This window comes from Zalophus californianus, chromosome 1, assembly GCF_009762305.2.
Source record: "Zalophus californianus isolate mZalCal1 chromosome 1, mZalCal1.pri.v2, whole genome shotgun sequence".
NCBI classification, from domain to species: domain Eukaryota; kingdom Metazoa; phylum Chordata; class Mammalia; order Carnivora; family Otariidae; genus Zalophus; species Zalophus californianus.
In genome coordinates this window covers 134726638-134753819 of record NC_045595.1, presented here as the reverse complement: position 1 = coordinate 134753819, position 27182 = coordinate 134726638, and the positions used below count along the sequence as shown (strand labels likewise).

Below are 27182 nucleotides of genomic sequence, written 5' to 3'. Positions count from 1 at the left end.
TTCATGTGAGCGAGTCTTATCTTGAAACAGGAAGGCTAATACCGCTTTGATAAAATTTCAGGAGTCCACATGAATTTCATTTTCATTATCCTTTCATGTTTCCCAGACTTTTGAATTTGAGTGCTGTTTTCATGATTTTTTTCTTATCCTTGTACCCTCTGAACTTTTTTTAGTTAAAGTATTTCTTTTAATCTACTGGGTTTCTTTTTACTCAACCTTGACCAACGCAATAAAATCACAGGTTTATGCAGCCTGGTTTTCATATACATTAAAATGAATGCATAACTATCAAATGTTTTTAAACGTTCACATACCATCTAGAATTTTCTTGAGTATTACCTGTCAAAACCCCAAATTTCTTAGACACATTTATCTTGAACTTGTCTCATATGTTAGCAGTTTGCTGACAGAACCAGCAAGATGATAAAAAATTTCTGGTTGGGAAGCAGAATGGCTATATAAATATTTATTTTTTTAAAAGTGTAAGCAGCTAACTGGTTACAGATTACAATTTCACGTCATATGATTGTAACTATCATTTCTGAATTAGTTGTTAAGGAGGAAATCTGGGACAGGACCTCTCAGATGCCAGGTATTCATCAGAAATAAAAAACAGCACCTCCAACTAACAAAAGATAAGGCTACATCTGTGGCTCTTAATTGGCAAACAAGGTTTTATTCAACCCCATTAGCCTTTCGTGGGTTCAGTTGACATGGAAACGTGAAACTGTGTCAAACCATAAGTCAGAAGCAGAGCACCCAGAAACAAATTCTGATTTTGAACAGGTCAGTGATTTTTTTTTTTTCCCCCTCAAGCTGTAAGCAAAGGTACGGAGTACACAGTTTGCCTATTTCTTTGTATTGTGACCAGATCTTTCTTTTGGAATACCCTTTGGGAAAATTGCTCTCATCAGTGACATCTTCAAATAGTTGTGTCCCATCAGCTTAGAGATAATGAAGGTAAAAATCAGTCATCTTCACACTTACCCTGTGTTTAGGACTATTAAGTTAATGCTTGTGGCCACTCACGATGTGATGCTTAACAGACATCCTTGAATCCTGAGGTGCGTATTGCAGTGCCTTCTGCTGCTGTTAGTTTTTTGAGACTAAGGACTAAGCTTGGCATTAGGCTGGCATTATTTGAACCCACATGAAGGTTCATGTCTAGACTACTCCTTAACACTGACTGTGTCTGAAGCATGATTCTCCTGGCTCCTTTTCTTCCAATTGCACATGTATATCACTAACTCCACAAGCCCTGGTTTGTTTGTTTTAAGATGTGATGTTTATTCATCTTTGTATTCAGCAGTCTCCAAGCTGCACACACAACCCTGAACAAAGTGGGCTGGTGCAGATGAAGAGAAACTGATGGGGGGGCCTGCCTGTCCTGCTGTAGAACCTGCAACTCCTAGGCATGTACATAGATGACTGTAATTTAGGTGCTGTGGAAATTAATAAGGAAAGAATGCTTCAGTCTTTGAGATCAGGGAAGACGTCAGGAGGAGGTAGCGTTGATTGGAGACTTGAGGAATAGGTAGAATGTGGAGAAGTGAAGAACTGGCAGAGGAAATTGCTGTGGATAGGGAAGAGTAGGTGCTGTTGGCTGTATGCATGAAGTGTGGAGTCACAGATGTAGAGGGATGGGTCAGAGAGTTTCAGATGATGTGTGTTCTTGAATAATGGGCCGAAGAGTTTGGATTTTAGTTGCTTTAAGTTAAAATTTAAGCAGAAGCAAGACAAAGCTGTGTGATACTTCTATAAGCTTTTTTATTGTGGTGGTAGTTTTTGCCTGCTGCTCTCGGGCCAAAGCGAAGGGTGACTTGTTTTTCACAAGCATGTCTAATCTAGGAAAAGAGGAGGAATGGAAATAAGGCAGAAGTTAACTCATGTGCCGTTATGACCGCTCACTCTTTTTTTCCCTTCTCTCAAAAAAAATGGTGAAATTTTCTTTCTACCAAGTTAGAATATTCTGCCTGTCGAAAAGGTAACAAAGCAAGTACTCATAAAGTCCAGTGACCTTCACTGGTGTTTCCTTTAGGTCCGTGTTAGACTGACCCTCTAGCCTTGGTTGGAGTTTTCATAATTAATGATTTGAAGTATTTTGGTGAGCTGAAGTTATATCCCGGGGATCAAGGACGTGAGTCTAATCTCTTACCAGGAAATATCATTCTAAGACATATTATTTTGAAAGAATTATGGTCTCAATATAGAAACTATGCAACTTGTAGAAGATTATAGCAGAAAACAAAAATCACCCTTAACCGCTCTACCTCGCAACAGCTACTGTTATAAAATGGTTTTGTCTAGTACATTACACTTTCAGAGATTTGAACTCGGAAAGCTTTTCTGTATGGACTAAGGGTCTGTGAATTTGTGTATGCCCTCGTGTTTTCAGTGTCAAGAATATTACCTGGGAGTCCACTTGCTGTTAGGAAGGAGAGCAGGATGAAGGAGATTAGTATTTGCAGTTTCCGCGTTATTTTTCTCTTGATTGGTATTCAGTGACTCAGCAGATTTTCTGGACAGTCAGTGATAGGATGAGTAAGAACACCTGCTCTTTTTTTTTTTTTTCCTTTTCCCTGTAGGCATCTGTAAAGCTTGATAAAGCTCAGTACGGGTGTGATACGGTTATCTGGCGTGGTGCTGCCGGGGGTTGGTTTCCAATAGCAGCCCAGAGTCCTCTGGCAGAGATGACAACAGCTCTGTTACTGGTGCGGAGCCCAAGTGGCTTTCCTGCGTGGTGAAATGAAGCCACAGTGCCGTGGGTCTCCTGAGGCTAGCCTGCTGCCGGGATCAGGAGCTCTGCTGGACTGGCTGCAGTAGGGTTACTGCTGCTTTCCTAGGAAATGCTGCTTAAGGGAAATAGAGCCTGTTGGCCTGAGTTAAAGGAGCTTTCTGTCAAAAGGGAAGAGAAGTATTGGAACAGCTTCCTGTATTTTATTTTTTGATTTTTTGATTTTTTTTTAAAGATTTTATTTATTTGACAGAGAGACAGAGAGAGAGAGCACAAGTAGGCAGAGCAGCAGGCAGAGGGAGAGGGAGAAGCAGGCTCCCCAAAAAGCAGGGAGGCCTATGCGGGGCTCGATCCCAGCACCCTGGGATCACGACCCGAGCCGAAGGCAGATGCCCAACCAACTGAGCCACCCAGGCGCCCCGGCTTCCTCTATCTTAAGCAGCTTTAAATACCTGAGTCTTTCTTTTGTTAGGATATATAATTGGGATGTTACAAATGGTTAATGAAAACTTGTTCAGTGAAATCTTGGTTCTGCTTTTAGGTAGCCTTCTGCTGATGCTTTCTTTAATGTCTCACCGTTTTTTCCCCTTTCTCTTAATCAAAAACAAAAAGGTCAATGCCCAGGAACAGGAAACGGCCTCCAGAAGTCTTTGCAATGATCAAACCTGTCAATATCACAATGACAGATTAATGTGAAGTTAATTTGGCTCACTGAAATTCACTAATTAGCAGAATTAAGCTTCTCTATCCCTTCCCTTCTTATCCTCTTTTTAGGGAGTTAGCCTATTTAGGTAATTAGATCTTTATATATGTTTTAATTATTTAAGGTTATTTTGTAAATTAGCTGTTCAAGGAATCAACTTAACTCTTATTAGATACTCAGATGAGAACTTATGTTTACCAGAGCAGACGCTTGGTTTTCTTAAATGTAGTCTCACGGTAGGAAAATGGCCAAACTGCCCAAATCTTCACTTTTGTGTTTGCTTCTCACCCTGGTGGGTGGTTGCAGCCTGCTCTGCAGTACAGGGTCACGTGACAGAACCTCTAAGGTCTTATACTAATCATCTGACCTGGGCATGTGCATGGTGCTAGGCACTGAAAGAAGTTTTACGTACAAATTATACTTTGGATTTTTTTTTTTTTAAAGCTAAAGCCTGAGAGTCTTGAAGAGATTTTATCAGATGCAGAAGAGCAAAATTCTACTATCTAAATCTCAGTCTAGGCTACATATTAAAATCACTTAAAGAACATTAAAAACAATGCTTATGCAGGGCCATATCCTAGACCAATTAAACCAGTCTCTGGAGTAGCCCTCAGGCATCCGTGTTGTTTTAAAGCTATGCTTGTGATCCTAATATGTAGCCAGCACAGAGAACCTCTGCTGTAGATCTCATGGAATAAAGTTTCTTCTTATCCCCTCAACCAATGGGGCTCCAAGTGTTTCCTGTAAGTCTTTTTTTCTCCTCTGGTTCAATTTCAGTTTAATCCTTTGAGACCTTATCATTGTAATAACTTTAATCTCACACCCCAGCATAATAGGAACTTTGAACTTTGAATAAATTCCTTGGAATTTAGCTTATGAAACAACTAAAAGCCCTCAAATTCCTGCCAATTACTGGAAGATGCTAGATTATGAACTGCAGAAAAATACCTGTTTACCATGATGTTGGTGTTAAGTTCTATCCATTGGTCTTATGGATGAACTCTTGAAGGTTGCCTTCTAGAATTTTGCTATTCACCTGGACTGAAGTGGCCACTAATTTGGAAGTTCTTAAGGGAAGAGTCTGAGATAGTCAAGATCATGTTCCTAACCCACTGGAGTACGGCTGGGTTGAGAACTGGGAGAGGAAATGTCCTTTGTAGTTCTCTTTGCCTTGTTGGAGGTAGGGAGGATGGGAATGCCTGAAGTCAGCTGGTCTTGGGAGAGTATCACCTTTTTAATTTCTTTTCTAATTTAAAAGAAAATTTTAATTTCTTTTTAATTTAATTTTTAATATTTTGAGTCTCTTGATGATATAAGAGTTCCCTTTAATAAGTTTGTCTGTCTAGATGTTTGTCATAAAGGCAGCTATAGGGCAGGGACACCTACAGAAAAGCTTTTACTTGGGCCAGAAAGGTTTATAAGAGGCTGCTCATTCTGAGTCTGTGTTAAGATCTTGAGTTAAGGAGAGGAGAGGGAGAATGTGCTGTAGGATCTGAGGCCAGTCCATTCTGATGGTGCCCCAAATACCACTTTTTTTGTGGAGTGTGCCAGACAAGAGTGTTGCAGCCTTTAATCCCTTGGAAGCCGAGAGGCGCCTCTCCACTGCCAGTTGATTCCTGCCCTCCCTGCATTCAGGAACAACTTGGATGAATCCTCAGCCCCTGGGCTTAGGAAGGCTGCCCCGCTGTTGTCCTGCTGTCAGGAAGGGATTGTGCAGCCTGGGGAATGATTTCTGGCCCCTGGTACCTTGTCCCAGGGGCCTCCATGCAGGGAAAAGCCCATGGTTGCCCTGTCAGCAGACATTCCGCTCTGGCAGCCTGTTAAAATGAGATGGGGCCAACTAGTTAAGCGGCGGCCATGCTGTGTCATAGGTGCGCCAATTATCACAGCCATGGGGATGGTGCTAGTGTGTACCGCGGAGGGGAAGTCTCTTATGCAAGGATCTCCGTTTGCTTATGGGTCAAAGAGTTCTTGTTTCCCTCACCAGATAGACAGGAATATGACCATGTGTTTCCCTGACCTTTATTTGAACCGTAGCAGAACCTGGATTTCAGGCCCCTTAGCTCCCCAGTCCCCCGTCCCGCCTCCACTGTGTCCTATCAGCATCACCTTAGTAGGACAAAAAAATGCTCAGCGTCTCCTAGCTACATAATCCTCAGGAAGATATAAGTGGCAGTAGTATTTCCTTGTTTCATGTTTTCTCAGTCCCTGGATCAAGCAGTATTTTTCCCTTTGGAACGTATCAACTGCTGCAGATGCCTTTCTCTGGCCGAGTCATCCGGCTGCGGAGAGCCTTTCAGCCTGCAGTGTGTGTTCAGGGGAATAAAGAGGAATGGGTGTCCTTATCCCATCTCAGGAGAAGCTTTCCAAAATTACTTATAAAAAGGATTTAAAATACTGTAACATAACAAGTAGACCTCATAAAATACATCCCCCTAGATCAGCATACATGAAATCCTAACTATGTAAGCTCGTTAGCCATCTAGGGCTACCCCTAGCACTACTGACACATTGGGGCCAGAGAATTCTTTGTTGTGGGAGGTTGTTCTGTGCATCGTAGGATGTTCAGCGGCATCCCTGGCCTCTATCCACTGGGTGCACAGTTGTGACAACCAGAAATGTCTCCGAACATTGCTAAATGCCCCTGGGACAAGCAAAATCACTCTCCCTTGAGAACCAAGGGACTACGTACCCTGTAATATTGTAGCCACATGTTGCTGAACATGTGCAGTGTGAGTTGAGATGTGCTAGATATATAAAATACACCCTGGTTTCAAAGACTTGGTACAAGAAAAGAGTGTAAAGCATCTCATTAATAATTTGCATTATTACAGGGCGCCTGGGTGGCTCAGTTGGTTAGGCGACTGCCTTCGGCTCAGGTCATGATCCTGGAGTTCCAGGATCAACTCCCGCATCGGGCTCTCTGCTCGGTAGGGAGTCTGCTTCTCCCTCTGACCCTCCTTCCCCTCATGTGCTCTCTCTCTCTCATTCTCTCTCTCAAATAAATAAATAAAATCTTAAAAAAAAATAATTTGCATTATTACATGTTCGCATTATATAATGTACTATTTATTACATATATTACATTAAAATGTAAGTAATTTTACATTATTATAATTGCATTGATTACATATTTAAAAGATAATATTTTCTATCTATTGGATTAAGTAGAATCTTTTATTAAAATTAATTTCACCTTTTTAAAAATGTAGCTACTAGGAACACTTAAATTACATTTATTGCTTGCATTATATTTCTGTTGGACAGCACTGAGCTGATGTACTTGATCTAATGTAGTTTAGCCATTAATTTTGCATTAGGTATTTTGTTCCTAATAAACCATTGAATTTAAATTATTTTTCTCTTTGAAAATTTTCCTTCATACATTACTATTATAAAAAAAAAAAAGGAGCATGTAGAGTGCTCTCCTGAGTACCTGCCAGTGGCATATTAAATATCAGTTCAATGTTCAGATGATGTACGTTTGTCTTAGCATTTCCCTCCTTGTATTGGAGGTATATAGGGTTGTATCTTAAAATTTAGATTTTTCAATTGGTGACATTGAATTTAGAGGCTGAGAGATGGAAACTTTTGAACGAATTTAGTAGATCATTCTGGATTTGGGCCTTTTATAAATACTAGAATGTAACCTGCATGAAGGTAGTGATATAGAGGTGTGAGGTCTGTCTGTTCACTCCTGCATCCCCAGCACCTAGAGCAGTGCCTGGCACATAGTAGGCCTTTCAGTAAGTACTTGTTGAATGAATGCATTAAAAAAATCATACACTGTTCGGTAAAAGCTGGCTGTTCAAATGTATTAGTGAGCGTGTCATTACTGTAGCTTTATTCCCCTTCCCCTTAATGTTAATTTCATTATGCAGAAGTTTTCCTTTTTATATTTAAAACCATCCATCTTGCCTTTGATGAGTTTCTGGCTTTGGGGGAAAATGGAGATTCTCCCTCCCATAGCTCAGCTTTTAAATAAGCTATTTAGTTCTCTTCTATTTATTTCATCTTTTTAATGTAACTTTTTGGAGTTACTCCCAGATAGATTAATGTATGGTGTGTCTTTTAGATGTTGGTGTTCCTGGTGTCCAGTGTGGGGGTCATCTCCTACACACAACACTAAGCAATTCTTGGACACCAGCAGGATGTCTGAGAGTTCAAGTCAATTCTGACACTAATCCTGAGACAGCATCAGATTCTACAGGTTAAGGGTTCGGTCCTACAAGACTGCCCTCCACTCCACAACCTCAGGCGCCAGTCATAAGCCCCAGGTTGTTTGTTACCTATACTTCTGACCGACTGGCTACAGATGGGAGGTTCCAACAACCTCCTACTTAAAGTTCTTTTAATTTGCTAGAGCAGCTCACAGAACTCAGGGAGACACTTAGATTTATCAGTTTGTTAAAGGTTGTGATAAAAGATATGAACAGCCAGATGAAGAGAAACACAGGGCAAGATGGGGGGAAAGGGCGTGGACCTCCAAGTGCACCAGTCTCTCCAAATCTCCATGTGTTCATCATCCTGGAAGCTCTCCAAACCTAGTCTTTCTGAGTTTTTATGGAGATTTCATTACATAATCATTATTGACTAAGTTATTGGCCATTGGCTGATTCAACCTGCAGCTCCATGGTGGGGGGCAAGATTGAAAGTTTTAACCCTTTAATGATGTGGTTGGTTCTTCCAGCAATCAGCCCCCAACCTTGGATGGGGTCCAAAAGTCACTTTCATTAAGACAATAAAAGATACCTTTATCACTCTCAGCACTTAGGAAATTCTAAGGGGTTTTGGAGTAGTAGGGGTTTTGATCCAGTAACTGTTGATGAAGACCAAATATATATGAAATATATTTTGGTTATCTGAGTTACCAAATATATATTCTTATAAATCACAGTGTCACATAGTAAAACCTCAGTCTCAATTAATTCATCTTTAATCTGTTATTTGTTTGTCCCAACAGTATTCACTGAATCATGTTTCTCTACCCAGTTATATTATTTATGCTTTCGTATAGTAAGCCCTTATGGTTTGAATATATTAAGTCTTTTCTCTTGGTTCATTTCCATTTTTTAATCCATCCAACCTTAGAATGTTGATAACTCACTTGACAGAATGTTAATATGGTAGGATCTGTTTATTTTTACCTTTGAATAGACATACTTTTTTTTTTTTCCTGGCATTCTTGGCCAGGTAAGCTTTTTTAGGAAGCCTAGAGAGAAGAATTTAGGCCAGTAGAATAGTTAGAAGGATGAGACATCTGTGCAGTTACTGGCAGGGTGGTATAAAAATAATTTTGTTTTATGTTTCTGTATAAGTCTATAATGTATCTATCTTTTAACATCCGTTTACCTTTGATTTAGAAATAATCAGGAAGTACATTTTTGCAATTAAGTAAAACTTTATTTATATTCTAGTGTTCTAATCATGTCCTTTTGACTTTGACTTTGGAAACTACTATTTGCTTATCATGAGGTTAGTTGAGAGAGTCAGAGTTTATTTTAATCTGATACTCATCCTGGGGAAAAGAGGAGCGATGTCTAGAAAGGAACATTTGAGGTCATCTTGTACAGTGACGGTTTATTTGCTTGTTTTTTTCTTTGAAAGGAATGTAGCATGGTCATTAAGAGCCTCGGCTCTGGAGCCTGGATTCAAATCCCTGCTGCTGCTTAACATCTAAGTGTCTCCCTTTCCTCAGCTATAAAATAGGAGAAATAATAGTACCTACTCCTAGAGTTGTTATGAGGATTTAAATGAGTTAGTATCTATAAAGTACTTGAAACAATGCTTGGCTGAGATCTGGCTACAAATAACGAAGATTGCACTAGCTTCCTCTATTTCTTGCTAAAGCCCCAGGGACGGTGGGATAGAGGCAGCTTCAGGTCAACAAAATAAAACTGAAAGTACTAAAGCTAACGGTCGTTGGGGGAAGGTCATCAAGAGGATGCAACTACCAACTGATCTGTGAGCTGGACCCTTACAGTGGGAAGCTCCTTATCCCCGACCCCTGTCCTTGGAATGTGGCTGCCACTTGCCTTCCCGTCTCCCAGAAGCTGCCCCAGGGACACAGCCTTGAGATAACCATATGTTGTGGAGACCACCTGGACTGTATATATGACTGAACCTGGTTAGTGCTTCTATATAAACTTTTAAGATTCTGGCAGGTGGGAGTGGAGATCTACTCATCTTGTGGCCACTCAAGAAAAGTCTTGCATGTAAGTTCCCTTGTTTATTAAACCTGCCACCTACCAGTCGGATGGTTTACCTCTTTCTTTGATATCTCCTTGTGTGTATGGGGACCAGTTTACAAACCAACAATTGGCAAACCAGCCAGAAGACCAAAGAAATGGCCACTGGAAAGAGGCATCCTCCTTGAGGGAAATCCCTGGTTGGCTATCAACCTTGATGTGGAGAGTCGTGGCCTATATGTTAGATGCTTGTAGCCCACCACGCGAGTACTGGGATGCCCTAAAAATGCCAGTGGGTTTGATGTGCTTTTGAGAAACTACACATAGCACAATGCGGCAAAGGAGGGAAAGGAATGGCTGCCACAGTGAGCTGATCTTTACTGTGGGCAGCTCTGCTGGCCACTGATGCCCAGCTAGAGGCTGAAGCTTGCGTTAGAAAGGGCTGAAGTTAGAGAACGATGTGCACGTGTTCGCTACCCTACTACCTTTGGGAATGGCAGACAAGGTGGGAGAGCAGGATAATAAGTTAGAGATCCTAGTGTGCCATTTTGCAAAGCTAGGAGGGTGCAGGCTGCTGTGGATTGAGGTCTGAGCACTTGTGACAAAGCCTGATTAGGGTTCTAAGAGGGGGATTGCTAAAAAGTGAAGAGAACAGAATGAAAGGGATGGTATTGTGGTGATTGACAGTGAAACAGACAAAGCCCCAGTGCTGTCCAACCCCTACTACAGAGGAAAGTTCTAAATAGCAATTACTCAAAAAACTCCTAGGAGAAAACTTGCAGTCTTTCTGTCCCCCCTTGAAGTTGTAAATTTTATCATGTCTTTGGAATGTAAACACCCCAGGAGATAACCAAAACACTGCCCACAGAGGCTAAATTTATAAATGGGGAAAAAAGAGGCTTTTCAAAATACAGACTGTTATAGAAGCTCCCTTGCCCCAAAAAGCTTTAGCCACGTGAGTGGTATCTGATTCATGGCTAGAGTTTTGGAATGAAAGCTCTGGGATCTCTGTTTGTGTCTGTCTGCATGTTATGTGTGTCTGTGGATATGTATTATACATGTGGTGTTCTGTCTCCAGAGGGCATTATCAAAATTATTATGTAAAAGAACTCTATTTAATTGGCTTAAAGGAAAAAAGTTTTAAGGTTTTTTTTAATGTACTTTATTTTTTTATTTAAATTCAGTTAGTCACCATATAATACGTCATTAGTTTTTGAGGTAAAGTTCCATGATTCATTAGTTGCGTATAACACCCAGTGCTCATCACATGACAGTTTTAAGTCTTAATATCAATAATGTATTCATGTAAAACTGAAACAATTTTACTTCATCTGCTAAAAGGACAAAATTTTCTTGGATTATTGGTCCATTCTTGATGAGATTGTGAACGGTTTTTCTTTACCTTTCAAGTAATCTGCCTAGAAAACAAAGATTCTGTTTTATGGAAATAATTTCCTGTGCCTCATGTTACCTTTATCAAGTCTTTGATATTAAAAGAGCTAAGTTTTTTACAATTCTGTAACTTTCTGTATTAGCTTTTGAAGTCTTTAACTGTCACTTTGGCAAAATGCATAGCTAAGTATTGTTTCACAGCAGCCTATAATCTAATCAAGTGTTTTAAGCCTTTTGATATTTTTGACAAACTTCCCATAAATCAAATTCTAAAGAAGTCTTGTTGACTTTGAACTAACTTTGGGATTTTTCACAGAGTCCCTGGAACATCTCAGAAGATGTGTTCTCTGTCCTTGTGAAAGGAAGACATTGAACTAATTAGGCTTATTTGGCATGGTAAATTTCATGGGAAGCATTGTCAAATAAGAAGTGATGCTAAACTTTCTTGCATTTTTCCAGAAATTATACAAAATTCCTAAAAATCTGATATGTCCTGATATAATGTTCAGTCGTAATTCTAGCTATTATTTTATAAAGGATGTCACAGAAATAACCAAGTTTCTTTGTCCATCAGATTGTAATAAACTCTCATCAGATCTTTAACCCTGGCCATTTTTAAGTCTTTTGTCATTTACAGACGTTTATTGTTTTATTCTGATGCTTTTGCAAAAGTGTTCCTGCAAAAGTGCTTCATCTTCAAAGAGATTCATGGAAAAGACTCTGACAAGTACAGGTTTCTGATAACTAAGATCGGTTTGCCTTCACGTGAGAGGCAATGATGGACCTTTCGGGTGCTTCCCCAAGGCTACACACACAGCTCCACGATGTGTCATGAAATGATAGCCTGAGACTTGTCCCTGTTCTCCTCCACAGCAGTAAAGTGGGCCCCTTGCATTGATGATATAATGTTACCCTGTGGAGACTTGCCTCTGCTGCAGGACCCGCTCTGCAGATTTTGCTGGAACACCTGTGAGGCAGAGGATAGGAGTGTACCCATAGAACATTTATGGCCCCAGGCACTGCTGTGGAGTTTTTGGGAGTCAAGTTGGGCATTATCCCAGAAACTGTACTAATAAGGTGCAAGCCTGTCCATCCCCTAAGAAGGTGAAAGAGCTAAAAGCCTTTGTAGAGGTTTGGGAGTTTGGGAAGACTTTCATTCGTCACCTGACACAGTGCCTCCACCCCCTTATGCCACCTGATAAAGAAAGGGCATGTGTGGGACTGGGGATCAGAGCAGCTCACCTCCTTTGAGAAGACAAAAATCTAGTGAAGTAGATTAAAGCTCTGGGCATCTCCCAAGCAGGACTGCCATTTGAGTTAGATGTGTCTGTGACTCTGGAAGATATGGGTCAGGAACTTTGGCAGAGACAACAGAAGGAGAGAGTGCCCCTAGGATTTCGGTCCCAGCTGTGTGAGGGAGCAGAAACCTGCTATAACCCCATACACCAGTAGTTTCTAGCAGTGGATAGAGCACTCCTCCAGGTAGAGCCTCTCAGGCAGCAGCCGGTATAACAGCCAGTGGGCGGAACTCAGAGTGGTTTGGCTGGTGATCTTTCATGAGTCCTAGCTGTTAACCCTTTGCACCAACTCTTGGGCTGTTCTAAAGGAATTAACCCTGTGGTTTGGACAATGGGAAGCTGAGAAGTGGATGATTATCAGTAGGCCTTTATGTGGTCAGGATGTGTGTTGGGGGGGACATTTGGGTTCACCTGCAAGAGCCTGAGGCAGTCCTCAACGTCTTCCAGCTTATAAGGTACTGACACCCCCTGGCAGTTAAGAGGCTGATGCCCTGACTCAGGTATGGGTCCTTCAGTAGATAGATACGGCAGACTGAGTGCATAGGGAGAGCAGCGCCCGTTGTGGCCAGGTGGGGTGGTGTATTGCTGAGGATGCCAGGTTGCCCTTGAAATACAGTGAGGTGGTTACTGTAGGAACAGCATGTTCTCTGTGTTCCAGACAATACCCAAGGCAACTGCCAAAGGAATCTAGGGCCGTCCGTTGCAGTTCCCAGCTTGTGAGAGATTGGCAAATTGATTATATTGGCCCCCTCTGTCAGAGTGAGGGTTCTAAATGTGCCTTGGTTTGTGTGCACACAAGCTTTGCCCTGTTGCCATGCAAACTGGGCTGCCACCATGAGGGAATTAGAGAAGCTGAGTACCATGTACAGATACCCTCAATCAACTAGACAGTGATCAGGGGTCACTTGCCAAAGGTCATGATGTTGAAGACTGGGCAAAAGAACATGACATTGAATGGAGGTTCCATTTCCTCTATAACCTGCAAGTAGTAGGGTTGGTAGAAAGGAAAAATGGAATCTTAGAGCAGCAGATTTAATTACTAATAGATAAAACCACCTTGGCCAGGTGGATTCAAGTACTGTCCCATATAGTACATTTGTATGATCAACCAGTAGGGCCACTTGTCCCATATGCCAGACTGGGGACCCCTGCTGAGGCACCCAACAGGGTGCATTATAAAGGTATGGATGGCATGGTAAATAGCCATTGTCCCAACTTTCACCATGGATCAACGTGCTGTGCTGCTGAGAACACCAAGCCCCATCGTGCCTGGAAAGGTGTCATCTACTGGAATTTGCAATGAGAGGTCCCACCTGGATTGGTGACTTAGTTCACATCCCTGGATGACGAACTATTCAGTCTCCACTGGGATCCTGTTGTTGAAACCCACCAGGCCTGGAATGGAGCATGTGTTATTGAAAGAGGGGAAGAGGTGGGCATCCTGGTCTGGCCTGTCCCAGCCCCGGTCCATCCCCTCATGCCTAACAGTGCTGCCTCCCTAGCAATACGTACGGTGTGTACAACCAGGTCAAGTTCCCAAAGCTGCCAGCCTCCCTCTCCTCAAGGCTGGGTGGGTATATTCTGTTTTCCACTGATATAATCATTTGGCCGCCTTCTTTATTCCCTCTGTTGGCCTGGAGGACATTACAGAAGTGACAGCCCGCAATGCCTGCCCTTACTGAACACTGAGTGTCTCTAATGAGAAAAGCTGTCCTCCAAAATAGAATGGCCTTGGACATTGTTACTGCCTTGCCAGGAGGCACCTGTGCCATTAGCCAAACAGAATGCTGTGTGTTCATACCTGATGAGTCTCTAACGTATCATTTTTATTAAATCACACGGGGGCACAAGTAAATGACCTGAGTGATCCAACCCCCAGCCTAGGGGACTTAATAAATCAGTGGCTCGGAACGTGGGGCTCTTGGTGGAAAAGTTAGCACTGATTTGGGGAATCATTATCTTAATCTGTATTTTCTCTTTTATGTGCTTGTGTTATGGTTGTGGCATCTGCCTCCAGTGCAGCAAGATAGCCGCCCAAGGGGCTACCTCCATGCGAGGGAAACCTCTTGCTGACTACTCAGGGCACATTGTGTAAGGGGCGGGGCATGTGAGATTGTAAGAGCTGGTTGTGAAGGCTGGAGTGTTAGGGAAGGTCGTCAGGAGGATATGATTGCCAGCTGACCTGTGAGCTCCACCTAGGCAATCACAGGCTCCTGACCTCCCCTGTTGTTGGAATGTAGCTTCTGCTTGCCTTCCCCACTCCAGAGAACTGTCCCCAAGACAGCTGTGAGATAGTAGTGTGGTGTTGAAACCATTACATGGTTTATGTGACTAAACCCAGTTAAGGCCTCTGCATAAACTCTTAACGATCTGGTGGGCAGGCACAGAGGTCCACTCGTCCTGTGGCTGCCTAAGATAAGCCTCATGTAAATTCCCTTGCTTATTAAACTTGCCACCTACCAGTGTGGAGTGATCTGCCTCTTTCTTCAGGCTCTCCTTGCCCTGCATGCATGTGCAGGGACCAGTCTGCAAAGCAACAGTTCTCTTTTGCAATAATACTGGAATACAGATTGTATAATAAAGTTAATTGAGCAAACGGGATAGATGGCTAATTGCTAGGAGCTACACTCTTTAATCCTGTAATCCCCCATTATTTAGGAATTTATCCTAAGTAATCCAGAAAGAAAAAAATAAATTAATTATTTATCATACTGTTAATAATAAGCAAAGCAGTGGAGAATCTAAACAGAAAGAGAATGATTAAGAAGATTCCTCAGTGGTATATCACAGAGTATTAAATGATAATAATGCAGATTGTGAGCCAACATGAAGGTATTTTAATTGGCTTTTTTTTTGAGAGAGAGAGAGAGTGTGCTCAAGTGAGTTAGCATGTGGGGGTGGGCAGAGGGAGAAGGAGAATCAGAAGCAGCCTCCTCACTTAGCTCTGGAGCCCCACACAGGGCTTGATTTTACAACGCTGAGATCATGACCTGAGCCAAAATCAAGAGTTGGATGCTTAAATGATTGAGTCACCCAGGCGCCCCTTAACTGACATTTGAAAAATAGGTCCCAAGCTGTATACTGTGTCAGAGGCCAGGGATACAAACAAGAGTAATGTCTCACTTCACTGGAGCCTACACTCCAGGAGCTCTTACCAGAAGCAACCCATTGTAGTGGTACAGGTGTAGGGAAGACACAGGAGGGAGGAAATAAATTTTCTGATCCTAAAAGAGTCAGGAGATTATGACTGAATTCCTCTAAGTGAGAATCTGGCTCAGGTGAAAGGATCAACAGCACCGCTGGGCCTTGGTTGGACGGGGGTAGTTGGTTTCCCACCATCCCTGCAGGGGGGCCACCCCAACCGCTTGGGTTCTGGGACTGGCCCATGGAGACTGCCCCTCCGCAGGGGGACCAGGGCGGGGCCAGAAAGGGGGCCGGCCCCCTCACCCATCACACACGTTGTTGGGGAACCTGGTGCCAAACCATTCTTAGGCAAGCTCCTTCTGAGTCTGGGTTTGTATCCAGCGGAGCACCTCCCTTGCTGGCATCTATAAAGAGTTAGCACTTGGCACAAGAGTTTGTAAAAAGAAAGAAGAATAACAACTGCAAAAATAAATAAATAAAAGAGTCAGGGAAAGCTAAAGGAAAGAGGAAATAGTTGAGATAGGCTGTAAGATTTATCAGATGAATAAATGGGTAATATAGTTAATACGTACAAAATGTTTATTATATGCCCATACTTTGCTAAGTACTTTTCATTATCCCATTAGTTCCTCTCAACACTGTGATGGGTGCATGCACCATTGTAAAAATGAGTAAACAGAGCTTGAGGTGGCTAGGTAGCATGCTGAAGGTTGGTGGCAGAATCAGCACCTGAACCCACGTCACCTGCTTCTAACATCCGTATTCAAAATCACTGTACTTCAACAGTGGCCTCCAATTGTGAGAAAAGTCTACCTATGGAGGTATTAATATTTTAAGACCAAAGAGAAAATAGTTTTGTTGGAGAAAGAGGATTTTCTCTTGATTTTTTAACATTCGAGAATCCTTGCCAACAGCTAAAACATCTGTTGCTTATTATTTTGAGAGACCTATCTCTGGAGGAGCTAGGTGCATCTGTCAGGTATTTCTTTGTCCTCAGCTAGGCACTGAGATATGAAAGCAAGGTAGACAGTATAGGAAGCAGTATAGGAAAAATGGGGTATGACTTGGAAAGTAGGTCACTTCGAGTGGCAACTTTCGATTCTCTTAGGTCAACAATGTAGCCTTCTTTGTATGTATACTGTGGGAATGCCTGCTCCACGTTTTATTATTTTGTGAAAATTGGAGGATTGTGCAATTTCAGCCGCTTTTATGGGGGTTTATCTTTGTCAGGATAAAATTATACTGAGTGCCTTGTTCTAAAATTAAAAGCAGTACAAGTGGCCTCAGTCTCTGTTACGTTGCAGGCATTTGGTAATGCTGGTATAGTACTCATGGTATGTCTGGGGTAATGAAACCTTGCCTGCCAACTCTCATCTGAGTCTTTTTATTTTTATTTTTATTATTTGGTAGGGGGAAAGGAGGGAGGGAGGGAGGAGGGGCAGAGGAAGAGGGAGAGAATCTTGAGCAGCTCCATGCTCTGTGCGGAGCCTGACATGGGGCTCGATCTCACGAGATCATGAGCCGAACCAAAACCAAGAGTCGGACACCTAACCAACTCAGCCACCTAGGCACCCCATCATCTGAGTCTTTTTAAAGAGCATCTGAATTTGGCATTCTCCAACACAGGAAGTCACTTGTGACTCAGGAGATGATGGAACATGACATCATTATATATAGCCAAAGAAACAGAACTCATGCAATAGGAGGATCTTGTTGTTAAGTCCATTTGCATTTCTGTTCATAGGTTTTGTTGAAAGCTGTAAGTTGGCATTTTAGAGATGAAGAAAAATTAGCGTACTGTACACGTAGAAATTGGCCTATTCTTATTCCCATCTGGAACAGTCTTGCATGTAGGTGCTCAGTAAGCCATTTCTTGAAAGAATGCATAAAAGAAGATGTGAAAATTTTTGTTTCTTCTTAATGCTACTGTGCCATTCTTGTGTGAGAATATTAAGAGATGGCATGCCAAATTTTCCTTTTCTGATGCTGCAATGTCAGAAGATTTTATAAAACTCTCTTAACTCTCAAACTTGGTTCTCCTAGAAAGGCAAAAGAACTAGGATAGCTAAACCAGTTTTGAAAAGGAAGAATAAAGTTAGAGATATCACAGGACCCTATTTTAAGACTTAATGTATAACTACAGTAATCAAGTTAGTGGTATCCGTGGAGGGATAGACAAATAGGTCAATGGCATAGAGCCCAGAAATCAAACCACACAAGTATGGCCAACTGATTTTTACATAGGTACAAAAGCAATTTAAGGAAGAGATGATAGTCTTCTACCTATGATGCTGGAATAATTGGACATTTATAGGCAAAAAAAAGTCTTCATCTAAATCTTACACTTTATACAAAAATTAACTCAAGGTGAAAGATGGATTTAAATGTAAAAACTGTAAAACTTTTAGAAGAAAGCATAGGAGAAAAATATTCGTGACCTAGGGTTAAATGAAGAGTTTGTAGACATGACATTAAAAAGCACAATCCGTAAAACAAAAAAATCAACAAGTTAAGCTTGATCAAAATTTAAAACTTGTGCTCTGTAAATGGCCCTATTAAGAGAGAAAATATATTTGGTTCATCTGACAAAAGACTTGAGTCCATAGTAGATAAAAAATTCTCTAAACTCAACACTAAGAAAACAATCCACTTAGACAATGGGCAAAAAATGAACAGATACTTCACCAAAAAAGAATTATAGATAGCAGATAAGCACAGGAAAAGATGTTCCACATCATTAACCATTAGGGTAGTACAAATCAAAATGACAAGACCTAACCACGTGATGTCAGCCTTTGCTTTAAGGTTTGCCTTAAGGCCCAGCATATAGTCCATTTTGACAGATATCCAATGTGTATTTGAAGTGGTATTATTTTGATTTTTGTCTTCTTCTGAAGCTTTGGATATCTAAATAAGAACATTCTGTACCTACTCTGTACATAGTCCCGGTTTCTACTTTCTTATAGTAGGTATGTTTGATTTTTAGTGTATCTTTCTCCTTTCTTAACCCATTGATTTTCTTCTCCTTGTGGTTATAGGCAGCTTATAGGTTCAAAAACCAAACAAAAACAAAAAACCTACCTTTGTTGTGTACTTGACACTCAGCAGCCTTTAGTTCATTGTTAGGTACCACAGTCCCTAACCAGGAAATAAGTGTTCACCTTATACCTAAAGACTTTATGTAAGAGTTAATTCTTGGTATTGACTCATTTCTCATGTTGTGTTCTCATTCTCTTGAAACTGCTCTACCTTGCCTTTGTCAAAAGGACAAAAATGTGTTTCCCAGTTGCCAAGGCTGTGTACTTTCCTGATATTAAGCAGTACCTTATCTTATCTGAAGATGCATAACTGTGTTGTGAACTAAAGCTATTGTATTTGAGGAGAGAGCTGCCTAGACATCCAGGTACCTCCACATACGAATTCATTTCTGCTGATATTTGAGTGGCCACTGTTCTCTCAGAAATGAGGTGGTGCATAAAAACCGAGACTCTGCCTTGTGTAAGACACAGTGTGGTAGGTGCTGCACCATTTAACTTTTTCTTGATTTGGGCATCTATTCTTTCTTGCACTTTCACAGTCATTGCTGGAAATTTTTGTGATAATGTGAGAAAAGGATGACGTACTTATTATCCTTGTCTGAGGAAAACAATGCCTCTGTTTCCGCAACAGGAGGGGGTAAACTTTGAGTTACTTTTAGAGTAAACAAGGCTAGAGGTGTTCATATTCTTGGCTCACCCTCTTCTGCTTCAGTTAGACTTTGAGTGATATGCCTTTTTGTTAATGTGATTAATTGGAATTTATAAGCTTAGTGGTAAATATGGTTAACTCTGTATTTCAACTCACAAGACCTTGTGCTTCATGCTGCATACATCTGGGTATTGGAGCTCTTTAGCTGGGCAGCCAGGGTGAGAACCCCCGTTGTGCCCCTGTTGCTGATAAGGGAGAGATAGGGAAGACTTGTGTATATACTGGCTTTTCTGTGTGACAGAGCTGTTTAATTGGGGGTGATTGTGAAGTTTTTGTTATAACAAATGGGCAGTAGAATTTGCAGTTAGTAGTGCAATGACTGACTCAAAGTCCACATTGGGAAATGAAAGAGAGAACATTTTGGTGATGGAAACGTAAGTTTTCGAATGTACAACACAAAGAGTGAACTGTGTATTTTATGTAACGTAAACTGTGGATTTTAGTCAATAGTAACATATCAATATTGGTTCGTCAGTTGTAACAGATGTCCCACCCTAATGCAAGATGTCGCAAATGGGGGAAACAGATGGGGAAGAGACAGGGAGATGAGGAAGTATATGGGAACTCTCTGTGCTTTTTGTTCAGTTTTTCTGAACCTAAAAGTGCTCAAGAGTTTAGAAGTTTTAAGTAACTGGTTGAATGTTCTTAAGCAAGTTCTTATCATACAAGTTCCTGTTTAACCCTGACCCTTGGGATTTCTCAGGTAAGATGAATCTGGTTTGCAGTTTGAGCTGTTCTGTCAGGTAGATTTGCCCCTCTGTTTTTCTGATGTTCATTAACCGTGCTTTTCTCTCTTCTCTGTCTCTGTTGAAACAGTTGGAATGCCAAGATGCCTTGGAAACAGCAGCCCGAGCTGAGGGCCTTTCCCTGGATGCCTCCATGCATTCTCAGCTCAGAATCCTGGATGAGGAACATCCCAAGGGAAAGTACCATCATAGCTTAAGTGCTCTGAAGCCCATCCGGACCACTTCCAAGTAAGAGGCTCTACCGGCTAATGACTTGTCTGTGAAGCACCAAAAGCGTTTTTGGAAAATTCAGGCTAAGATTAGACCATTTGGGAAGACCCGTTTTTAGCCAGGAGCTCTGTTTACGAAACAGTGTCTCATAAATGCTGGCTAGCCTCTCTGTATGCATTGACAATTTTGTGCTTTGGGTTTTCTCTCCTTAGACACCAGCACCCAGTGGACAATGCTGGGCTCTTCTCCTGCATGACTTTTTCTTGGCTTTCTCCTCTGGCCCGCATGGCCCACAGGAAGGGGGAGCTCTCAATGGAGGACGTGTGGTCTTTGTCAAAGTACGAGTCTTCCGATGTGAACTGCAGAAGGTAGGCTTCTCTGGTCTGCCCTTGTCTCCCATATACTGGGTGCATAGGGCCTGAGCTAGGAGGGGGGGGTCCGGCAGTGTGATGCCCTCAGCTCTGTGTTCTTTTAGGATCTGAGCTGTCCTGCGGAGGGAGGGTAGCCTGGGGATGACTTTCTCTTTGCTCTTCTGCTTTATCTCCTATTTCACCTTTAATCCTGTTTTAACCACGGGCTTTCTCTCTCTCTCTCAGCCCCGCTTCTCTTCCTGAGTCTACAGGGAAATTATGTTGCTGCCTTGTGACAGAATACATTTTTGTGGTAGCTGATTATCATGACTAAAATCTAGTTTGCAACTTTACATTTGACCACAGGATCCTTCAGAAAGGGTTGGGGGCCCTTGAGAAAGGAAGTTCTTAGCCAGAAATGAATTCTATTCAGGGATAATTTTTCTGGGTGGGAAGGAAGGACTTCGGTTCTCATCATTTTCCATATCCCGAGAGGCTCCCTCCCTATACAGGGTAAATACGTAGTTGCCCAGAAAGGGTGTATTTTTCCCTGAAGGTGAGGTCCATGTACATAGTTTAAAGAAGAGGCTTGTGTGAGTGGTGTCAAAGCCTGGAGACAGAAAGCAATGGCAGGAGGGAATCTCGGGTCTCTGTTCACCCGGGCAGACGTGTAACAGAGGACATGTGCCCTTGTTAAGACTAGAGAGACTGTGGCAAGAAGAGCTGAATGAAGCTGGGCCAGACGCTGCTTCCCTCCGAAGGGTTGTGTGGACCTTCTGCCGCACCAGGCTCATCCTCTCCATCGTGTGCCTGATGATCACGCAGCTGGCTGGCTTCAGTGGACCAGTAAGTTCTAACCATCCTTCCTGACAGTCTCCAGGGGCCCGGCCACGGCCAGCTCTAACACTCTTGTTTTGTTGCAGGGGTTGTGCTCACCGGTGGGCCAGTTAGCAGCCTTAGTGATGCCTCTAGGTCTGTTGAAAGGGAACGGTTGATTTTGGAGTGAATGGTGGCTGGTCCACAGCTGGAAGGATGAGGGGCCGTGTTGCCAGAGAAGAGCCGGAAGCGGCTCGCTTTCCTGGGGCGGGTGAAGACACGAATGATTTCGGCTCTGCGCAGGATGGTGCTTCATTGTTGCGTGTTGCCATGAAGTGACAGTCTTGGTTTGGGGAGAGGTGTCTGGCGGTGCTGAGAGTGGGTGAGAGCAGTGTGGTGTGGCGTAGGCGGCTGGGCTAGTGCTGGTGACGCACCACACGCCTGGAGGCAGAGCTGTCACGTGTTTGGCGGTTCCACGGCCAATGAGCCCGAAGAAACCGGAGGAGCGTCGAGGTTTTTTTTTAGAGTCCAAGCTGGAGTCTATTTTAAGTGTCGGTTTATAGTGTAAATCGTGTGGCAGGTGTCGGGGTGGCAGCCGTGGTGTTTTCCTAGTGTGTTCTGAAGCAGAGTGGGTGAGGGAGTGATGTTCACACTGTTTCCTGGACACCTGCTGCGCTGCCTGATGCTTGAGACTTTGATTAAATCTATTCTCTGCATATTTGCCCTGAGGCATCGGAGCAGTAGTACTCCTTATACTGTGCGTTTTCCGTGTGTGGGTAAGCTGGAGGTTCATGGTTTGGTAAGTATGTGCCTAAGATGCATGGTGATTAGGTAAAACTAATTTGCAGTTTTTCTGTTTTATTTTTGTTGTTGTTGTCGTTTGTTTGTTTGTTTTTTGTTTTTTTTCTAAATGTTTGATGCCTTTTTAAAAGTTCTGATCTCTTTTCTGAAGCAGAGAACACTACTTTTCTGGTATTAGGTTTCTATATTAGTTGACCAACTAACACACTTTTGTATAAGCTTTAAATAAGAGAGACCATGTAAGTGAATATTATATTACTGACCAAAATGGCAAACATTTTCATAGGACCAGCTTCCCCCAAGAAGAGCTTCTGTCATTGTTTCACTACAGGGCTGGTGGCTGCTCTGGATCTTCTGTAGAATTCTTTGAGCTGGGTAGCACAGTATATAGGCTTTCTTGATTCCATTTGGCCAGTGCAAGAAGTTCATTGGCTCCCCCTTCCGAAAAAAAAAAAAAAAGAAAAAGAAAAACCAACAAAAAACAAAACAAAAAAAAAGAGGAAGAAATACCATAAATTGTTGAGATTTTAATTTTTTATTTGGGAAAAAAAGCTACCTATGCATGTTCAGTTTGGGGGCCTACAGTCACTCCCTTGAGCATCTGCATATTCCTTTATCTCTCTCTTAAGGTATGGCATCCTGGAATGCTAACTCTAGTAAAGTCTTCTAGGCACCAGGGAACACTGAGAACCTTCCTTTAACAGGAAAACAGCATGCACACTTTTCCTTCTCTCTACCCTCTTGCATAAGAGCAACTTAAGGCCTGTGTTATTTCATAAGATCCCATCCTAGAACAGTTGAGAAAGCAATGGTCCCATCCATAGTCTCTCTAAATGATAAAAAGATTTAAAACTACAAGCAAAGCAAACTTCTTTTTTTGGAGTACCAATTCAAATAAATTTCTTTTTAATTGGAAATTGAAGGATCAGCCTGGTTTTGAGATTAGTGCTAGCAATGAGCATACCTTCTGTTCTGTGGATTTAAATCCTTTCAGGGAACACCCATTTTAGATTTTTGCACATTTTCTAATATGGCACAACTTTCAAACTGGCTTAGTTTGTTCTTGCAGAAATCTGTGTAAGAACCGACTCCCCAAATAGGGGGCTATTTCTTTTCTCCCCTCAGGCATCGCTGAACTTTGGTAGCCATATGCAGAATATATGAAACGACCCAAGTTCATGTGTATGTATGTTTTTTTAACTGGCCGGACATCGATACATCAGGACGATCCAAGGTTTCAGTGATGCCATTGGACCAGTGCTCTGTGCAGAGTGTCCAGAGGTCACAATAGTGTTAATGGAGTACCAGAAAGGTTAAGGGTATGGTCCTGACCTAAGATGAGTGGCCAGACTTGCTAAAGTTACAGAGATGATATGTGGCCTTCTTGGATATGAACAGTTTAAAAAGACCAGGCCTGACCTATGATTTTTGTGTAAAGAATTAGCATCCACCCTGTAGATCTGCAAGAGAAGGCTACCTCCTGCAGTGCTGTACCTTGGTGAATGCTAACTCTGCTCAAGGGCCTTTTGGGGGAAAGGGCAGTGAATAGCCTCTAGAGAGGTAAGTTTCCCACCCTCCCAACCTCTCCCCAGCTGCAGCTTGCTTGATGCTGTCAGGATCTGGATTTGGGGGGAGTCTCTCTGTAGTGGAACCAGTGACAGAAGCTGTTCTTTAGAATTTTCAGGATGGCTGTATTCTGCGGTCAGAATGAGAGTCAAGCTGGGCAGAATCTCTCGCCAAGAGTTCAGGTAAGGTAATGTTTATTCACTGGGAATGCTTTCCACAGCCAGACAGCTATGCTGACAATCTCTCGAGTTTTTCTCCCAGTTTGTTTACATTTAAATGATAAGTTTGTAACTTTTTTAAAACTAAATTTTGGTTGGATTTTTTCATGAAAACCTTTTTTTCTTTATCCCATACATACAAAATGGTTTGAAATGTAATTGTTTTTTTTTAAGAACCCTATGTGTTGGAAATTCTTTAATCTGCTGTTTCCTCTTCCCCCCTACCCCGAAAATTTTACATAATGTAAGCTTCATTATGTCTTTTACCTTCCCCCGGCTCCCCACCTCCGGGAGGTACTAATGCTCTTATCCAGTGCTGAAAAATGGCACTGTAAAGGTATGGGAAGGAAGGAACCCCAAACTACAACCTGCTGTCCTTTCACGCCTTCCTCTGGAGACTGTTCCATCAGTGCTGAGGTGTGTGAGAAAATGCTTTACGGCACCGCCATCTTACTGAGTTGCTTCACGTGAGGAAAAATGGGGTTTTGACCCTGCCACTCAGTGACTCAGTTCCACATTTTGGATTGCATACTGGAAAAGAAGCCAATCTTCTTGCTAGTAAACCAACAACCCAGCTGTATGCAGTGGTGACCCAAACAATGGATATAAACCTGAAAATCCGAGGGAGGGGAGAGGTGGAATACAATAGTTCTCGGGATCTGAAATCTCCTATTTATTTGATCAGGTTACTTTACTGACGCTTGACAGAAATCTGATTGGTGGGGATCTCTTAGGATCTGGCGGACATCTGGTATTAATTTCCTTCCAGGAAAAATGAGAAATGCCAGTTAACCCAGAGAGCATCTGGGTTCTGGAATTCAGCATTAACCGCCTCAGGACAATTGTGTGTCTGGCCTCCATTTTTGTCTGTCGTTCAGATCTGGCTCCCACCTACAAGTACCCTGTGCTATAAGGATCCGGGGTAGTTGGGTGGATGGGGTTTCTCGTTCTTTTTTTTTTTTTCCCCTTCCTTCAGGGTGGGGGATTGGTTTGGCTTTCTTTTGTTGTGGTTTGTTTTCTCTCATTTTCGGCAAGATCAATTTTAGCTGCAAGGACTTGAAAAAAAGACTCTGAAGAATGCCGCCCCGTTTTTCCTTGAGGCCTAGATTTTTGTATTCTGTCCTGAACAGAAGTCATCCGTCACAGCCTGCTGAACCAGTAGCACCCAGGGATTTTTTTTTTTTTTTTTTTAAGCAGAGTTCCCTCTTTGGGGGGAGTTTAGTTTTTAGTTTAGTTTTTTTTTTTTTTTTTTTAATTCTCTTTCCTTAGCTGCAAGGTCTTATTGCCGGAGAATCTACCCCATTGCAGACTCACTGCAACTTCAGGAGCCTTAATCGGTTAAGTGCCGTCAGCTCGATGTACTACTCCGGACTCTGGCAACAGCTATGGGTTCTATTCTGTATTTCCACTGTGTGTAGCGAAAACAACAGTCGGAGGCCAGATGACGTGTTAGATGGCCAGCCTTGTAAAAACTCGACTCTGTATGTTCCCATGTATGTTACCACAATGCTCCTTCTGTTGTACAGTCTGTGAGATACTCTTTGAAGATGGTACTTTTATTTTATATTTTGTTTCATTTTCAATAAAAGTACATTACCTCCCACTTGCTGGTATTGAATCCTGTCGCTGAATGTGCCTTGTGTGAGTGTGTGCTCCGGCGTTGCAGGACCTCAGAGCTGGAGGTGGCACTCGGTGGTTCTTGGGGGCTGGCTGCCTTCCCTCCCCGCGGGTGGTGGTAGACATATGCTACCTGAGGTAACATGTTTTCGTTTTTGGGAGGGAGTGGGGAGTGGGGAGGGCCCACGGGAGGGTTTCTGGATTTTGGAATAGTCTGCTTTGTTTTGCTCTCTTCTGTACTATTAAACTGCTGATGTTTATTTTCAGGAATGTTTTGCAAATGCACTTCTCACTCTTCCCCAGTCCAACTGTAGGTACACTGTTCCTTTTTATCAAATAAGCACGTTTGAAACGATCCAAAAAAAAAAGGTCTTAATTTCATTTAAAGACATGTATCAATGTGTGGAGAGACTGGAGTAAGGTCAAATATATAGTTTTTAATGACCGTGTGTTTAGAATTAATTTCAGCTTATGGACAGGTTTATGTTACATTAGAAAGAGGAACGGTTTTGGTGGTGTCCTTAAGGAAAAAAAAAAATCCAGGTGAGGCCTACCTCCTGCGAACCGCCTTGAGTAAATACCTGCGAGGCGAGTCGCCAGTAGTATTTGGTCCTTCAAGGTCTTCCTCTGCTTCTGTGTGTAGCGCTGTCACAGTGGAGCTGCTTCCTCTTTCTAACTTAACATAAAACTGCGGCGTGGTGTGTGGGTGCCGTGGAGATGCTGACAGCGGTGTGTGTTTCTCCCTGTAGGCCTTCGTGGTGAAACACCTCTTGGAATACACCCAGGTCACAGACTCTAACCTCAAGTACAGCTTGCTGTTAGTCCTGGGTCTCCTCCTGACGGAAGTCGTGCGCTCGTGGTCACTCGCGCTGACTTGGGCATTGAATTACCGAACTGGTGTCCGCCTGCGGGGCGCCATCCTAACCATGGCATTTAAGAAGATCCTGAAGCTAAAGAACATTAAAGAGAAGTCTGTGGGTGAGGTGAGTGAGGGGTGTTTGCTTCAGGGCAGAGAGAAAGCTCCCAGCTTGAGCTCTTTCTTTCAGTTGGATCTCTGCTTTGCCCTTCATCTTCCTCCTGAGACAAGTGGCCGGGGTCCTCGCGGGGTCCTCGCGGGGTCCTCTCACTGCTCTTTCTGTCTCGTAGCTCATCAACCTGTGCTCCAACGACGGGCAGAGGATGTTCGAAGCAGCTGCTGTGGGCAGCTTGTTGGCTGGAGGACCCATTGTTGCCATCTTAGGCATGATTTATAACGTAATTATACTAGGACCAACAGGCTTCCTAGGATCAGCTGTTTTTATCCTCTTTTATCCAGCAATGGTGAGTAAGCCTCCTTGCTGTATCGTAGCAGCTTCTCCTTAAATGAGCTTCTCCTTAAACTTCTCCACTAGGTTTTATATAGTAGGCGCCGCTGAGGTGTCACATCTCTGATTGGAAATTTCCTCAGAGCAGGTACCTGGTTTGGAAAAGTCTGGAAAGAGCTAGACAGTGTTCAGTCCCTATAGGCAGAATTTTGTCTTGAGAGGAAGTAAGGTGTCCTGTGAATAAAGGCCATGACTCTTAAGGAGATTTAGAAAAGAGAGTCTGAGTGAAGGAGGAGGCCAGCAGCTGAACTCTGCCCTTAACAACACGGGAGTGTCTGAGTCCCTTCG

The 27182-nt window shown here is 42.6% G+C and overlaps 2 protein-coding genes across 7 annotated transcripts in view; one reads left to right on the top strand and one right to left on the bottom strand.

Annotated features, from left to right (window-relative positions):
- Positions 1 to 27182, top strand: part of ABCC5 (ATP binding cassette subfamily C member 5) — a 174009-nt gene that overhangs the window by 95289 nt on the left and 51538 nt on the right. For 3 of the 6 annotated variants that reach the window (XM_027587198.2, XM_027587196.2, XM_027587197.1), the window contains 5 exons: positions 20023 to 20180; positions 20375 to 20530; positions 21211 to 21358; positions 26280 to 26513; positions 26677 to 26850. In XM_027587198.2, coding sequence (XP_027442999.1) covers positions 20023 to 20180; positions 20375 to 20530; positions 21211 to 21358; positions 26280 to 26513; positions 26677 to 26850 — 870 coding nt within the window. Of the gene's footprint in view, positions 1 to 20022; positions 20181 to 20374; positions 20531 to 21210; positions 21359 to 23804; positions 26120 to 26279; positions 26514 to 26676; positions 26851 to 27182 lie in introns of those variants that run through there. The other 3 variants (XM_027587199.2, XM_027587202.2, XM_027587200.2) reach the window with 2 other exon arrangements.
- On the bottom strand, positions 21365 to 26246 carry LOC113918611. The gene is made up of 2 exons (XM_027587206.2): positions 26112 to 26246; positions 21365 to 22567 (listed from the first exon to the last, which is right to left on the bottom strand). Exon 2 carries the CDS (start codon positions 22119 to 22121, stop codon positions 21366 to 21368), a length of 756 nt encoding a protein of 251 aa, XP_027443007.1. The 5' UTR covers positions 22122 to 22567; positions 26112 to 26246; the 3' UTR covers position 21365.

What these genes read in the sequence shown, in the direction of transcription:
- LOC113918611 (XM_027587206.2), bottom strand. Translation starts at nt 22,121, where the DNA reads ATGAACCTCCAGCTTACCCACACACGGAAAACGCACAGTATAAGGAGT.